Raw genomic sequence first — 17,740 nt, forward strand, 5'->3', positions numbered from 1 at the left:
CAAGTAAATATACTAGCGATGGCGGGTTTAGTACCGTATTGTGCGTTTTTATCGTAAAGACTTTCAAAAATTTTCCCGCCTCAACCGCTCGATCGTTTGCGGTGAAACTGCGCACAGAGCTTGCGCAATATGGTAACTTTTGTATCGTAGCAAGTTTTACAACGGTACTTACTTAGTTGAGCCGTGCATGATGCGAAATCGTACTTGTCTGCGTAGAGATCGTCGAACCAAAACTCGCAGACGCCTTTTTTCGCTGAAGGGCGGCAGTAGCGCCATCTGTTTTCAGCAGTGAAAAGCGTCACGACAAGGCGCCGAGGTAGCCGAGGTGAGCGTTGCATGAAGCGCGTGCCTACACTGTATGCGTGCCCTTTGAATATGCCGTTTTTTCGGCTAACTGAGCGAAAAAAAATACCAGAACACCTGATTTAACGAGGCTTTACCTTTCAGGTGATATTATTTGCAAACTCGCAGCGGCACCTTGTCGTGACGCTTTTCACTGCTGAAAACAGATGGCGCCACTGCCGCCTTTCAGCGAAAAAACGGCGTCTGCGAGTTTTGGTTCGACGATCTCTACGCAGACAACTACGATTTCGCATCATGCAGGGCTCAACTAAGTAAGTACCGTTGTAAAACTTGCTACGATACAAAAGTTACCGTATTGCGCAAGCTCTGTGTGCAGTTTCACCGCAAACGATCGAGCGGTTGAGACGGGAAAATTTCTGAAAATCTTTACAATAAAAACGCACAATACGGTATAACAGATTACCTTTCATTTATAGTTTTCAAATTATTTTTGTTGAAAGCGAAAGAGAAAATGTTTTTGAAGTTGAGTTCTTGTGCCGTAAGTTGCGTCCTCTCGTTGTGCCTCTTTACCGCGCAAGCCGCCGCGGTGGCTCAGTGGTTATGGTGCTCAGCTGCTGACCCGAAAGACTCGGGTTTGATCTCGGCCACGGCGGTTGAATTTCGATGGAGGTGAAATTATAGAGGCCCGTGTACTGTGCGATGTCCGTGCACGTTGAAGAACCCGAGGTGGTCGAAATTTCCGGAGCCCTTCACTATGGTGTCTCCCATAGCCTGAGTTGCTTTGGGACATTAAACAAAACCAAACATCTTCACCGCACAGAAGCCTCAACGCTGTGGCCCGACTGAATGTACAGGTCTTGTTCTAAGTGAAGTTTCCATCGCAGGAAGACATTGGAGAAGTGTGCTGATGAACAGATACTCTTGGGAAGATTTTCTTGGCGCTGCCAGGGCGGCATCAGTGAGACTGTTATTCAGTGTGTTCATGCCGCACTCAGTCATTGTTGCCAGAGTCATGACGGACGTGTAGAGGATGCGAGGAGGAGGCGCCGGTGCTGCAGTCGCGGTATGTTCGGTCACTCGAGTGTGCTCGAAAGCGAGGCACCCGGCGTTGCGGTTGCCGTGCCAGCTGGTCGTTCCTTTCTCGTCGCACAAGCGAGACAGCCCATTGAATACCCTCGTTTTTCTGCTCAAGGCTGCCTGACGATCAAAGCGGGTTCATTCGAATTTTGAAGCGAAAACAATCTCGCTTATCGCATACCACCCGCCGAATGTCACGCGATATCTGCGTTAGCTCCAGCCTTAAAGATGCACGACTGCGAGTGAGGGCAAACTGGAGTGGTTTTCTTGTCTTAAACATTGTGGCATGCCAGGTGTCGTGCTCTGCGGTGAAGAAGTGTTGAGACGATGCAACTTGCAGCGCGAGAGCTCAACTTCAAAAATTTTTTCTCCCTTTAAAGAAAAATTATCTTAAAATTTCTGAAATGAATGGCAATAAACTGTTTTACCAAACTTGCCATCGCTTGCATTTTTACTTGCACCATTTCAGGGTGAAATAAACGAGTGTCTATGGTTCAAAACTCACTTTTCTGCAACTTCAGTATTTTATTTCACTTCGGCATGTTCAATTTCATCTGCTGTAACATTTTTTTACACGTCTACAGAAGCAAGATGGCCATTTCTTAATTTCTGAGAGGAAGCTGATACTTTAAAAAAATGTCCATATAGCATAATTTTTATTTCATTTCAGTTATAAAAATTATTTACCGCGCAAAAATACATAAGCTGAAACTTATCAAAAGCCAGAATCTGCAACTGTCATTAAAAATTTTGTGCAGTCTTCTCTTAAAAAACTGTTTTTATCAATTTTTGAGCAGAGCCCGGTTTCACCTTTTCGAAATGTTCAAATTGCGCTCACCTTGCTACAATATTTTTTCGGCAAAAATATTTTAGGCTTAGGTAAGGCTATGTATGTTGCGATAAGTTTCCATGAATTTTTTAACAAATCTGTGATGGTTGAGCGCAACATCAGCGACATTTGGCATGGAATCCCTTTTAAATATGCATGGTTCATAGTTCACAATGAATTTCCCCGGAGTGTGTGCAAATGCTGCCGCAGAGTTCTAATGGTCTTCTGAACCTATATATTTATAGCGCCCTACATGTAACACACTGCTTTTTTGCGGAGCAACTCTAAAATTTTATTGCATAAAAACTGGTGTCCGTTAGCATAGGTTCAAGAGGCTCATAAGAGCTGCCAACCTTCTCTGGAAGTGGACTGCATAGGCTAAATCACGAGTCTGCAAGAGAAACAAGATTTCTGCATTGTCATGGTAAAACCACCATGCGTGATGAAAACGACATTAGAGCCTATGTGAAATGTTTCAAGCTTTACTGCATGCAATAGTGCATTTCCCAGTCTCCTATGTAATAGGATCGCTCAGAAGTCAGTGCAAGAAAAATACTTCCACCATCAAAAGGATATTTCTTGTAAAGTGAAATGAACGCTTCATGCAAAAAATAACTTCCTGAAATTTGGGCGTACATGGGTCACTTAATGCTGTCCGTTTATTGAGCAGTAATGCTGCTTCGCCATATTTTTCTTCAAAGAACAAAAATGAAGCAAGTCCGCATTCATGGTGCAGTTGGTTGCTTTTTCTGCGACGCCTTTGCTGCAAACTGCAAGTTCGTCACAACCTTTAATAAAATCGAACTTTCTTGAACACCAAAACACACTGTACACCATCGAGGCAGCTTTCTCGCGCGACTTGTGTGCCATGCTATTTATATCCTTCTATGTTTCCCGGTGTAGTAGAGCGGTTTTACTTTTCACTGCAGAATGGGCAGAGTTCCAAAACTGCCATGTAAAAAATAAAATTGAGAGGAAACAACCCTATAATTTAGCTGTACGGTGCTTGCTTCTGCCTGCAATTCACTCATGTACAAGCTGCATCACAGCAGAATTGTTTAACATTGGTGGCTCAGAGCACTAATTCGTTGCAATCACAAGCAGCTACTGTGAAAGTAGGCAGCCTGCATACAAGTACGACAACACCACAAAGTTGCCAATTTTAATTGCTGTTTTATTATTATACACACTGTCAGCTGTGTGACACTCCAAATCTCTCACAACTATATATGCACTGTACAAGCAACTCGAGGAACAAGTACACACCAGACAAAACCACTTAACATACACTTGAGTGGGTTTTTCTGCGACGCCTTTGCTGCAAACTGCAATTTCGTCACAACCTTTAATGACATCGGACATTCTTGAACACCAAAACACACTGTACACCATCTAGGCAGCCTTCTCGCGTGACTTGTGTGCCATGCTATTATATCCTTCTATGTTTCCCACTGTAGTAGAGCGGTGATTACAAGCACATTCCTCCTGGGAGTGCAAATGAAATGAAGGAATCTGCGAGTGCAACTGTTTAACATGTGCAGTGGTAACATCTCAACAAGCAGTGTGAAGGTAAACAGTGACACACCATCCGAAGACTAGACACAGTGGGGGGAAACAAAAAAAATAAATAAAAACACCCCGTACATGGGAAGTACCCCCAGGAAAGCTCAACTTTCAAAGGTGTTTATCTCCAGAGTTTCTCGAAAGGCTGCTGGCTCTACCGGACTGACGCGGAAACAGCCTCAAGAATTTGAAAATGTTTTACCCCTTGGCCACAGTTTATTATGTCATTTATGCTGTTTGCTATTCAAGTAGTCCTGCCTCAAATTCTGTCCACGATACTTTTCAGCAAATGTATAAGCACATGTTTTCCGACAAGTAAAGGCAGTTGTGTGCAGATGGTCCAGAGTGGCAAAGAGCACCGCTTCACCTTGATGCATGACAATGTTTGACGGAATTTTCAGAGAAACGCTCATTGCTTCCATCTTACTAGTATCCTTCCTTACAACACAGGAAATAAAACCGACGCAAGCATCGGAGCTAAATGCACAAGTTGTTCAGGAACTTGACACTGTCCCAAGCATGCAGTTCCCATGTTGTGACAATCACCTAGGGGCAAATAAGGTGCTACCACTAAGCCGCTTTGCTCACACTAATACTTTCATTTGTTTTCTGACGCAATTAGAGCATTTTTTATAAGAAAGCCCAACAGACGAAAATCCTAAAATATGAAATTGCTAGCTCCGGTTTTGTACAAAATGCGCTTTTTTTGTGGCCATGCACACATTTTGGCGAAGTCAAATATGAAGGTCCACACTTTGAAGCATTCCCAAAGTGGCCAGACCACTCCTTCAGAATGTTGTACGCATACAGTAGCGCCACATTTTCCCCTAGGAGTGATTGTAAGAAGCACTGCAAGTCACAAGAGCAAGAACAAAGGCCAACAACATGTGCCGTTTTCTTTTTCTCATGTTCTGAAAGTACATGTCAACCAGCTAAGTTGCACAGGACTAATCAAATGGACCGTATCATGCCGTGATACTCCATGATGCATGAGGTCTACAATCGTACGCTGCCTCTGAAGGTCGCATTAACAACATTTGAGGCAAACACTTTCAGAATTGCAACAGTAAAAGACAGCCAGCACCCCCTCTTCCAGCAAGTGGTAAGGAAGCCAAAAGGAATAACAAGCTCAGCTGTGGCCGGCTTTATCTGGCAGTGTCGATACATGAGAGAATCACTTCTCCTTTCCAGCGGCAGTTTCGTTTCTCTTCTTGACCTGCTCGTTCAAGCTCTGCAATCGTGTCAGCAGTGTGGCGTACTGGAATGTGCCCCTCCTGTCCCCAAAGGGATCCTAAAAAACAGAGAGAGAGAAAAAAACATACAGGCACCAATGTCATTGCTGGGCCACTGAAAAAGATGCTGCCTTTGTTTATGACCCATTCACTAACTCAACTGCATGCATGGAAGGAGGCTGCAGGGGCTAGGAATTTTGTTCCCAGTTTAACTTTTTCTAGACTGAGTACACAAAAGCAAGGAGCTCAACCCGTGAAGTCATGGCTTGTCACAATCAAAGCTGTTTCCTCGATATTAAATACTAGAGTTCTGCCCATGCTTCTGTATGTTCGTCGTGCACACGCCCCATAAATGCCAGCTTCTGAACCACTTCTTCACTCTTGAATCAAATTTAGAAGGTCAGCTTACATCGTGGTGAAAAAAACAGCGCAAACTAAGACCCAACTAGCTCAAATGTCTGCTTTGCTACAGCTTACATCAACAGTGTAAAACTTTATAACCCCCTTAATGCATCAATGGAACTATTCGATCATGGCTCACTTGCATGAAGCAACTTAGACCACCTAGTTTGCAGTCTAATCTTATTCTTATTGCTTTTGAGGAACGAAAAAGCTTGGTTGGTTGGTTTATGGGGTTTAACGTCCCAAAGCGACTGAGGCTATGAGAGACGCCGTAGTGGAGGGCTCCGGAAATTTCGACCACCTGGGGTTCTTTAACGTGCACTGACATCGCACAGCACACGGGCCTCGAATTTCACCTCCATCGAAATTCAACCGCCGTGGCCGGGATCGAACCCGCCCGCGTCTTTCGGGCCAGCAGCCGAGCACCACAGCCACTGAGCCACCGTGGCGGCTGAACGCAGCACTGTCTCACAAGCCAGCATTCATGTTTGTACTTGTGTTTGTGCTGCTGGCTGGCAAATGGAGCTTCTCTTTTTCTTTTTTTCTTCTTAACAGTGAGACATTATACTGTGCTTTTCCTTTCCTCTATAACAACAAAGAGAGTAGACTGCGAGGAAGACTAGATTGAAAACTAGACAGTCCATTTTGCCTTGTGAAAGTGGGCCGCAGTGTAGGAGACTTAGGAAAGCATAAAAAAAAAATCATCTCTTGATCCAACAGTGTAATATTTAGTTAGAAAAAAAAAATGATGCTGACACTCACATTCATCTGAGAACCACTGAGGTGGAGATTGTTCTTGACAACGTTTTCATACGTGTTGTAGAAATCGGGGAAAGACTTCAGGATCACTTCCCTGGGTGTTGGAAAGAAAGCAAATATCCGCAGATGATCAATGCGATGCACACGGCAGAGTATGCGTTAGCATGTGGCACATCATGTACACGTGATTGTGCATGCTTCACAGAACCCAGGCACTTGGTGGGGGGTTGCTGTGTCCCCCCCCCCCCCCCCCCCCCAGTTCTACACCCTCTACCCCACCATGCTCTGACAGCACTTTCCTCCAGGCCACTTCTCTAAACGGCCAATGCGCCTCCCCTCTCCACATTCCACTCAGTGGCATCACATGGCATCAATTCATGGGAACGGGCAAAAGTAGTTCACTTCTCCAAAACTTCATTCCTAAAAAATCTGCAGTAAAACAAATTCAAATGGTGTGTGCTGTTATCACGGTACGATCAGATGATTTTTGCAATAGCCGATGGTGCTGGCCAACTGCGGCGAGGTAAAGTGAACATACTGAACACCAGCCCCGAAGGTCAGATGAAAGTTTTTTTACGGAGGTTAAAAAAACTCGCAGGACGAATGTGAGCATGCAACGTGAGTGTTTAAGAATTAGTTGTGGTCTGAGAGGGATTAGGCATTTTGCTCAAGATCTCGAGGTCTCCAGATCGCTTGGGGGGCGCAAAGGTCCTACTTTCTCCAAGCATTTCAGTGCAAAGTATGTTTTATGCGGTTCTGGCTTAAACCACTAAGTTCCTCGCCAATGCTCGAGCACTTGTCGGCTTTCTAAGAATACACTGCTGCAGCTGGGCGTGCAGTAGCAAGCCTTGGAGCAAGCCACTGCTATTGGTGCTCCTGTCAAGGACACACAGCGTCTTGGCGCTCTGCCAATTTCACCAAGCGTGCCGGCACTGCTGGAGCTCTCGTCAAAGGATGAAAGTGTGCCATGATCTTAGCGGCATGCAGCTAAGGTCTGCACTGTGGATAGCATGAAACTGAGGAATGTGCTAAGAAAAGCTGACCCTTTAAAACAAGTTACTTCTTAGGTGGGGTTTCATTACGTGAGTAAATACGAAACTAAACTAATTCAACAGGCAGTTCAAACTGGTGTTTTTCAAATACAGGAAGCGTGTCAAGCATTGGGTAAATTAGCAGAGAACGCCCGCACAGATACAGCACTGTGAAGGCCTGCTGCAAATTAGTGCGCTGTCATTCACAAACACAGCATCTGCCGAGATGGTCACGACTCCTGCGTGCCATCCATCGAAAGTGCACCATTTCCCCGAACAAGTGAAACCGTTAGCATTGAAAGTCCTCAAATCGTTATGCATTGCAAAATTAAACGCTAAGGAGACACTAAGCGCCACTTGCTGCAAAGAAAAACAACTGAATTCTCGTACCCCTTCCTCCTCAGCGATGGAGGAGTCACCAGTCGGCGAATTACTGGCAAAGAGGAACACGCCATCCTCATTGGCTCAGGTTGCCCTTCTATCTAAAGGTTGCAAATGACTTGAGATTACGCATGCTTCCATGCTCACCTGGACAACAATGGCAACCTTTCCACCAACCTACGTGGTCATGCATGCAGTGTCGCTATGACTGCCATGGTATACAAACTGCCTTTATGGCGAGAGACTAACAGAACCCACACCTCCGAGCCATCATATGACTAAAGTCTGTTGTAGTTGTTCTCCCTTAGCTCAGCTTGCCTAGGAGTACAAACGGATCGGTGCCACGCCAAGGTGGACCAAACCAAGAGCCAAGCCAAGACAGAATTGTAAACTGGAGGAGTTTAACGTCCCAAAAGAGACACGTGGGCTGTGAGGGACGCCGTAGTGTGGAGGGCTTTGCATTAATTTAATCCCCTCGGTTCCACAACATGCACTGACATAGTCAGCACACAGGCGCTTTTTGTGTTCCGCCTCCGTTTAAATGCAGCCGCTGCAGCTGGGATGCAGTGCCACCGAGTGGGTGGCTCTCACAATCCGCAATCCACGTAAGCTACAGCTGCAGAGCATGCCCTAGTAGTTAGCACAGGCATGAAACGGCCGCGAAACTCTTCCAAGGTCAGCAGGACTTACCTTAGAGCTGGTGGACATGGTGAGTTGCCCTGCAGACAGGCTTCGACAGTGTTACACACTGCCACCCTGATAGTCTCGTGCTGCACTATCGTGTTGTATCGAGCAGCCTCGCCTGGCCATCTTTCCTGCTGGTCAGAAAGGGCAGAGAACGTACTCCAGAGAAACCACCTCAAAACAAACAGCTCTACTTTGCTTGACACGAGCTTTGGCCATAAATTGCTGGTGCCAGACAGTAACAAGTGTAGGAAATTTATTCTAGGAAGTCCAGGAAATTTTTATTATGTTTCATGCACACCTCCACTTTTCTGTTGAAGCTTTTTTTCCCTTGCCTCCGAGAGGCCTTTGCTTTTTCTAAACATAACGCTACCATGATAGAGAGTACTACAACACACTAGGTGGCACCGGATCAATGGTTTCAATGCTGAGTAATTCCGTTCTCAAACATACAGTACTCCAATTTCTAGTTTTGCCTCCCCACTCTTTCGACACTTTTAAATGGCATCTCAGAACGCAACCTAAAAGGTTATACGCACCAAGGGGAGACTGTAAATGATTTTTGTGCTGTTAATTCTCGGTGCAAAAAAAAAAGACGAAAAAGTCTATTTCTATAATGGGAATTCAAACCGCTGCTTTACACATCAGAACCATGGCGCTAATCTACTGCGCCACAAAATGATGGAGATGAGCATTCTTAATTATGCTCTTACCTTCTGACCATATAATGAAGCACTACCTGTACCCCACGGAGGCCCTACATGTTCAGTTTTTATTGACTGTACTATAATGGTGCACCAATGACTACGAAGGAATGCTGTTTGTGGGCACCTAAACTACGCTAAAGAATTGGAGGGGACACTCATAGCATATTGGCTTAATTCCCACATATGCGGAATGTCATTCCCTACTTTACATTCACAGATCCCAGAGAGTCCTCGTACCCCTCCTGGTGCAGTGTTAAGGGAGGACACTGGTCTTGAAAAGAAAATTTAATTATTTTAGTCATAGTTATGAAATTTTCAGGGCACATGTATTTTTGTGCGCTGATTCTAGATATGTCATTTAATTTCATGTAAAACAATTCCATGAGCACTTATGCAATGTTTATGCAAGTATTTTGTGGAGATTTTTCAAGAAAATTTGCTGCAGGAAACTCGCTGAAATGCATGCCATTGGGTTCTCTTGACACCAAGGAATACAATAAGGGTAAAATTATCATCCTGGCTCTCATAGAACTTGAGTAATAGGGTACTGAAGCTGCCACTTCACACATAGGAATACACATTTTCCTTCTCATTTCCGAAGCGACAACTTCAAAACTCTATAACTTAAGTTCTATGATAGGCAGGAAGACAATTTCACCCTTATTGTATTCCTTGGTGTCAAGAGAACCCAATGGCATACATTTCAGCGAGTTTCCCGCAGCAAATTTTCTTCAAAACTCTCCGCAAAATACTAGCATAAAAATTGCATAAGTGCTCAAGGAATTGTTTTACATGAAATTAAATGACATATTTAGAATCAGCACACAAAAATACATACGTCCTGAAGATTTCGTAACTGTGACTTCATTAATAAAAATTTTTTTTTCAAGACCAGTGTACCCCCTTAAGTGATGCCCCACTGCCCTGCGATGGCAAGTGCTGCCACCGGTGGGCTTTGTGCGGCCCAGGTTGCTCTAACCGAGCAACCAATCATTATTTTAACTGCTGCCTGCCACGGTGGCCAGTTTGCTCACTAGCCGCTGGGCAGGTTGTGATAACGCTGCAAGGTCACGTGACCTAGGTGGACCACCTGCCTCCGAGGTTGCTCTCTGGGCACCACCTGCCTGAGTAATGCTCGTGATTTTTCGCTCACAATGTCAACGCTGACACCCCTTAACGCTATCGCGCTAATATATAAATAAAAGCTTGCTATTTGTCACTAGGTGGGGCTGCTCAACAAGTTGCTGTGGGGGGACTGTACCACTCAGGAAACAATCATACTGCAATCCTGAAAAACCTTTTCAACGTTTACAGAAAAGTAACAAATGGTGTCAGTTTAACCAACGAAAGCTGCCCTCAACGCAACAGAAGCCACGAAAGTTGGCAAGGGATTAAAAAAGGGACAGCAAGGAACCAGCGCAAATTGTGTCAGGGTCCCTTTGAGGCTCCATAGCAAGGATAGAGCAGCCATGCAAAGAAAGAACAAACCGTTTCATATCCAGGCTCGTTGTAGTAGGGATTTTCTGTCATCAGAGATTGGATGGAAACCAGCACGCTGGCAATGCACTGCGCTGGACTCCAGGCTGGTCCAACCCAGGTCCTGCACACACAAAGCAACCTCTGTGAAACAGCAGCTTGCTGCAAGCGTGTATTTTTTGTCCTACTCTCTAACGAAGGGGCCCTCTGGGCATTTTTAGAGTGGTTACCGAATAAACAGCTGTGTCTTATACACTGGCGCGACCTGTGCATTTTTTTCCTCGGAAAAGCTGCCATTTGAGCGGGTGCAAGTTACAGACCAGGAAGTACAGTAACTAAAATTAAGGGCGGCACAGTGAGCAATTGAAAGGAATACGAGAGCTGTAACATTAAAAGACAGCAAGAGAGCAGAGTGAGTGAGAGAACAACTGACAGTTAATGATACCACAGCTAAAACTAGGAAGAAATGGGAGTGGGCATGGGCAGGGCATGTAATACGAAAGGAAGATCATCGATCCTTAGGGTAACAGAATGGATCTCAAGGGAAGGCTAGCATAGCGGGGGGCGACTGATACCCCTGTCAAGCGGGCAAGTTAAGTGCACTTACGGAGAGTGTACTTTGCTGTAAGTACACTTTGCCGCATCTAAACGACGCAAGTGGAGTGTCACTCGCGGGTAAGTGCACTCCGCCAGGAGTGCGTTCACGGACCACACTTTGCTGGCCGAGTGCGTAGCCTCGACGCCAGCGGTTCCAATGGTACAAATTTATAATGCATAAAATGTACTTACAACTTTATTTTACGTGTTATAACACTGTTTTCAGAAAAAAGTTCGTTGGTTATAGCCAAGGGCGTCCGCAGAATTTTTTGCAGGGGGGGGCCCCGTTGGTGCCCCGGGGGGGGGGGGGGGGGGGGGGGGTTATGTTCGTAGCAGAAAGGCGCTATTTGCGGAGTAAATTTATTTATTTATATATAAATAAAAATTAAACAAAATGCACACATGAAAGAAAAATTACAAACAGCAAATTAAAGCGCGGCTAGGAGAGGTACATTGGAGTTTATCAACGAAGAAACAACTAAAATTAATAAAAATGCAAAAAGATGCTATATCACTTCGTGGAGAAGAGTGCTCAGTCTTGCTGCATACGGGTTCTCGACTCACCCGGATTGATGACCAGCACACAGCACAATATGTTCACAAACACGCAACTACAGTCACTCAGTCAGTCTTCCTTGAACAGCAACTGTAGGCGCCTCGGATTTTTCTGGGCGAATTGCGTAATTACACGTGTGATAAATTCACTTCTGTGCTTCATTACACGCTCTCGGTGCACACTCATCATACACATTGATTGGAAAAACTGTTGAACGCGTACGTTGAAAACAAAAGATGACTATATATACAACGAAAACTTATTTACAAGATAAATGCACGCTCGCAGCTTCATACACCTCGCTCCATCTTGCTTGCGCATCCGCACAGTCGAGCAACCGCACACACACTGCTCTCCGCTCGTCGTTTTCTCGTCCGCTGTCTTGGTTGTTCTCAGCTTCGCTGACAACCGGCCACTAAAAACACCCAAGCACAAACACAGAGGCGCGCACACGTGCAAGGGCTTACTTGCCGCAGTATCCCCGAATGCGCACTTTGGGGGTGAAAGGAACGCCGCGCAACTTCCGAGGGGAAGGGACACTCGCCACTCCAGTCGGAAAATTTGTTTTTGTGTTTTTATGGGGTTCAGAGCCCCAAAACGACTCAGGCTATGAGGGATGGAGTAGTACAGAGTTCCGGGTAATGTCGACCACCTGGGTCTCTTTACCATGCACTGACACGCACAGTACATGGGCGCTGTTGTGATTTGAGGCCCAGCCAGAGGTGACAGGCGAGCCAGGCAGGCGCCATCGGGCTGCGTTGACCAAAGGCGCTGGTTTTCGCAGAAGACGCAAAGAACGCTGGTGTGGGGGCGCCTCGGGAGACTGCGTCGCCGTGAACAAAAGCAGCGAATCCCCTTTGCCGGAGATTCTGAAAGCGGCGCTTCTACCGAACTGCGCTACCCGTGGATCGGAGGAGACAGCGGGCGGCGGCGGCGCCAACTCATCGCCCGCTTGCCCCTGAGCAGCCCGACAAAGCGGGGGTGGACACGGCTGATTTTACCTTCCCTCCTTAAGAATTCATCGGTGACCGGCGTAACGATAGGCGAAAACAAGATGCCCCGTGCACTGTCTGCCTCCGTGTCGCTATCTCTCTAGAGATCAAAGAAACAGACACCCATCTCAAGGCGGCTCGAAACACATGCTCGCCGGTGCCGCTGTATGTCTGGAACAGGTCGCCCTTCAGTAGAGCTAACGATGGCGTGGTTTGAAAACGGCGGAACGACGCACGCCCGGACGCGGCATTTCGCAGATGTGACCATGCGGGGCTGCTTTTACCCTTTTGACTGAGCGCACCACCGCCCCTGGCGTGCGGCCATCACTCACGGTTCGAGTGAGTGATTTTCCAGGGGGGTGCAGCCGCCCCCCCTTGCCCCCCCTTCCGGACGCCCATGGTTATAGCTACAAGCGAAGCAACAAAACAAGTAAACGTGATCAGATGCAACATCGCTGCCCGCCGCAATCTTGTTTGTTGTCGAAATTCTGGATAGTCTTGGCTGGTTTTGGCTTTTCTGCTATTTTCATTTTTTTTTCATTGTTAAAAAATGTTGAGCCTCGCTTTATTTGCACTATCACGTTAAGCAATCAAATATTATTAGTCTTTTTTCTTTTCCATCGGCCTGTTCAGAAATTTCGCTCATTTTCTGTAGCAATTATTTTTTTACTATGAGCGCACTTTGCTTTCCCGTTTAGCACCGCGTAGCCCAAAGTGTCACTCGGGATGCCAAAGCGCACTCCCCGTAAGTGCACTTAACTTGCCAGCTTGACAGGGGTATGAGACTCAAGTGGGTACACAACAGGGCTAAATGGAGGTCAATGGCAGAGGCCTAATCGCACACTAACCACAGCGAGCTTCTTTAGGAGGAACAGGGCATATGTGGTTAGTCACTCCGTTAGTGCAACGTGCGGGGTCAAGGTGAAACCTTGGGAGACCTTCGCTTACCCAAGGATGCTGAGGCAGACTTTCCCATTGTTGTAGAGGTTTGGGTTGAAGCGCACCCGGCCTGCATCTGTGGTCATGAGGCGTACCCGTGGCGGCTGGATTGGGTAGTCTGGCGGGCACTTCATCAGGAAATGGAAGAACCCACCCTCGTATGGGGTGTCGAAGGGGCCCAGCACAAGGGCATGGATCTGCACAGCAGCAACAAAGACAGGCTTTGAAAGATGGCAGGTTCTCACCATCCTTGCCAGCAACAAAGAGCTATAGCCATCACAGGAAAGACAGATGAAAGGTGAACACTGCACGCCACAACACATTCTTCTAGAACAGGCTTTCACAATGCTTACATCTCAAAACATTCACTGTGTCATGGGTCACCAGTGGGTCGTCACCAGAGCACTGATCTCCACTTGATCTCGTTGCCATGTTACCCGATCACGTGCTGCACTAATATTACCAGATCACATGACACACCAATGTCACGCAACACAAGCGTACAATTGTTTGTGTACACTCACCCCTCAGTGACATGCACTCTGCTGCTCACTTGATCACTACTCCCTTACTTTTCCAATCACACGCATATGCTCATCAGCATACACTCATAAGCTACTACATTACGTGAAAGAACACGTGACATACATATAACCAAGCTGCATGAACGTGTGCGCGTGGCCTAGCTGTAAATGTGCCTTACTCTCAATCCAAGAGTCAGGGGTTTGATTCCCCACAAATTACCCCCCCCCCCCCCCTTTTTCAACGCAATTCATTTACTTTATATACTTACAAGACGTAATGACATTTTATACCATTACAATGTTTTTTGCTGTGACCCTGTGACCACAGTTTATCTAATGTCTTAATCATTTTTCAATTGCGCTGCTCCACGTGCGACGTCAAACATTTTCGACCAATGCGGAGTTTCGCAACACAACGCCTGATGCTGTGGATGGGACGACACCCGAGTTTTCGATTGAACGGGACCCTAAATGCGAAAAGTACCTTTCACACGTACCAGTTGAAAAAAAGGCCTAATATGATGCCAGCTTACAATTTTCATGAAAGGCCTGAGGTATTTTACCGCACAAAAGAAGGTATGGGATCAGAACTGTGATCAATCAGTTTGTCAGGCATGTGCAAATAAGGAGAGGGCACGGTTCAACATGCGGCACTTTAAAGAGCCGAACTTGCAAGGAGGAAGCAGTTCTCAATTTCTCACATCGGTGGTATCAGTTACTGCACACCTACATAAGTAATAAACTTCCAAGTAAAAACAACAAAAAATTCAGTGTGCCACGCTAATTATGAACCAATACTGAGTGTAGCCTTACTGTATCAACTGGAATAGAGAAAGCATTTTTCTCAGCGGTTATCACCAATGTGTAGCCAAAAACTCAATGAAAAAGAAATTCTTCAGTTATAGCCCCCATCATATGATGTGTTGTCTTGTAAAGGCAACCCTTCATTTTAACATAAAACAAGTTTTCAGCTCAACACGAACACACTAAGCTTACTTATACATGGTCAAAAAAAGAAAACACTACAAATGGACCAAATAAGAACCACATATGTTGTCCAGATCTGTAGAGCTTAGCACCTTGGTTATGTTGTTCTCCTCTGGTGCGATGAAGACACCTGGGGGTGGCTGGGTGTAGATGTCCATGATGTCACTGTGGCACAAGAAAAAGCAAAAAATTGATACCTGACACACTACCCCTGCATTGGAACAAGGGCAATTTCCCACTACAGAGTTCAGCTGGACACAAACGAACTTCAGTCCATGTGCTAGCAGCAACGTTAAAATTTTGCAGCAGGTAATGACAACCTTGAGTTCAAAGCAGTTAGGCAAGTCCTGAAAGTGAATACGGTCAAGCCCCACAGCCGAGGTCCAGGAAGACAGCAATGTTTTCCCTTCACCGCGAGTGTGCTTTTAGCACGAAAAACAGGACAGCACACCTAGTCCCATTGTCTAGAGCTGTCTGAGCTGTGCTTCTAGCAACATGCCAAATTTACTGTCTTCAGCTGTCACAACCACTGAAAGCAAGCTCAATAGAAACCCAAGCAGGAGAAAACATCACGCTGGCAAGGCAGTTATTCAGCAGAACCATCAACAACATGTGGCAAGTATTTTATGACGCTTTTTTATTAGCAAGTCAAACAAAGCCCATAAAAATTCCTGTTTCTTTTTTCTTCCCTTCTTACTCAGCCTTCATGTCACCTATAGCCCAGGCCCATGGGCAGCAGGCGAATACAGTTTTCTAATTATAACACACCAAAACAGACGTCAGTTTTTGCCCTAGAAGTCCTTCAAGCTGCTGTTACGGTAAAGAGTCTTCCTATATTATAAACACAACCGTGCAAATGAATTCTGTGACTATACAGCTTAGCTACAGATAAGCTATCATACTGTTTTTTCTTTTTTTTGGTGCAATGTCCCAAAGCGACTCAGGCTATATGGACACCACAGTACAGGGCTCCAGATAATTTTGAACACCTGGGGTTCTTTAACGTGCGCTGACATTACACAGTACATGGACCTCTAGCATTTCGCCTCTATCAAAATGTGACCGCCGCGACAGGGATCAAATTCGCGTCTTTTGGGTCAGCAGCCGAGCACCACAACCACTTTGCTATAGCGGCGGCCACACTGTGTTGTTTGTAGTACTCTTTAACATAAGGGCAATGGTGTCGACCTCTGCTATAAGTGGGCACTTGTGCGAAGAGCAGAGTATGTAAGCATACCTGCATACTGCAGTGAAACAGATTTCTATCCCAAAATTACAGTTTACAGCAGCAGTTAAGACGTACTGATACATATTTTCTGCGTGCACTTATTTACATACGAATGACAAAATTTCGAAGAAGTTCCCCTGTTCAGCCACATGGTACTTCAAATGATCAAAGGTTGCCCAAAAACTACAGCAATGAATCATTGGTTCTGTAATAACAAAATGCACCAATTCAAGTCACCATGGAAGCAATGCAGAGTTCCAAAATTCTGGACTAAGGTGCAATGAATCTGATTTATCTTCAAAGAAAACATGTAGCAACAACGAAGCCCGCTACTCGCTGAAACGGTAAGACTAGTCTGGTTATGGCCAGGCCAGATTACGCTGCGTGACTAGTGCGGCTTTCACAAGAGTTCCTGAAAGATATGTTCCCATTCCGAGAATAAAATGGATGTCTCGCTAAACGCGAAGCCGGCGAAACCCCCAATGACAGCGGTTGAAGCGCAAAACTGGTTCAGTCAATCAGAGTTGTTTAACGGCAGTAATTTTACTTTGCTGCAGTCTCAGTCGCTACCTTCATTGTCAAGGCCGCTCTGAAACGCCTCCTACGCGTGTTGCACAGACCCATTTCCGCTACAACGAGCGCCTTGAGAAGATCCTTCGGCACACATCGAGGCCACAACAGTGACGTAACTCTGCGTCTCATCAGTCACCCACGAAATGCATTGTTTGACTTGCACGCCGAGATTAGTCACTACCGACAAAAGCGGAAATGCAGTCAACTATGCTCCACTTTGCTACAGTTTATTTCCATTGCTTGCACGACCCGTAGAAATTCGCGTGATTTCTGAATCACTCCAGATTTGCAACTTGAAGCAAGCTCGCTTCAAATTCTGGGCAACTGACTGGGGACGTTAATCAGCGCGATCTAACATAACTCGTACAAAGAGTCGCTGTCACTTTTCCAGTCATGGAGGAGCTGGCAAAGACGCCAGCAACCCGCACAGCGCCAGCAGCGTTAGCCAGCTGGAAAGCCAGGCGCACGATCAAGACGCACAAAAACAAACAAAGGATACAGAAACATCGGGTCGTCAATACCGTTTAGCCCTGAGCAGGCACTGCGGGGACGGCTCCTCGTGTTCGTAGGTGATGGGGTCCCAGAAGTTGGGTGGGCTTCGTGCAGCTTTCGCTTGCGCATCGTGGTCCTGCATTCCTTCCATCCAACACGTTTTTTTTTGGAGCGGGCAGTGTTAAAAGACGCCAAACGCAAGCCCCATCAAACGCATGCCACCTTACGCATACCTCTTTCCCTTCACCCAGTCCAATCTCTTTCCCTTTCCTCTTTTTCCGCATGGATTCGTAGGGTTGACAGGGAGATAACAAAAACAGTAAAATTCGTTACCTTTATGAGAATTAATTTTAATAGCATTGATCTCACTGTGCACACGCAATTATTAACTGTCCAGCTTTCTTTACA

At 45.9% G+C, this 17,740-nt stretch overlaps 1 protein-coding gene across 2 annotated transcripts; it reads right to left on the bottom strand.

Moving 5' to 3' along the window:
• Window positions 1–3,362: 3,362 nt before the first annotated feature.
• Window positions 3,363–17,597, bottom strand: LOC149340721 (ubiquitin-conjugating enzyme E2 Z-like). 2 transcript variants are annotated; one of them, XM_089549561.1, is made up of 7 exons: window positions 17,362–17,597; window positions 15,132–15,204; window positions 13,538–13,725; window positions 10,457–10,568; window positions 8,268–8,392; window positions 6,169–6,259; window positions 3,363–5,063 (listed from the first exon to the last, which is right to left on the bottom strand). In XM_089549561.1, exons 1-7 carry the CDS (start codon window positions 17,481–17,483, stop codon window positions 4,947–4,949), a joined length of 828 nt encoding a protein of 275 aa, XP_089405687.1. In that variant the 5' UTR covers window positions 17,484–17,597; the 3' UTR covers window positions 3,363–4,946. The 2 variants fall into 2 exon arrangements, with proteins under 2 accessions (XP_089405687.1, XP_089405686.1); XM_089549560.1 differs by having other exon boundaries at window positions 8,268–8,395.
• Window positions 17,598–17,740: the final 143 nt, after the last annotated feature.

Source organism: Amblyomma mixtum, chromosome 6, assembly GCF_055824585.1.
Source record: "Amblyomma mixtum isolate Tamu chromosome 6, ASM5582458v1, whole genome shotgun sequence".
Lineage (NCBI taxonomy): Eukaryota > Metazoa > Arthropoda > Arachnida > Ixodida > Ixodidae > Amblyomma > Amblyomma mixtum.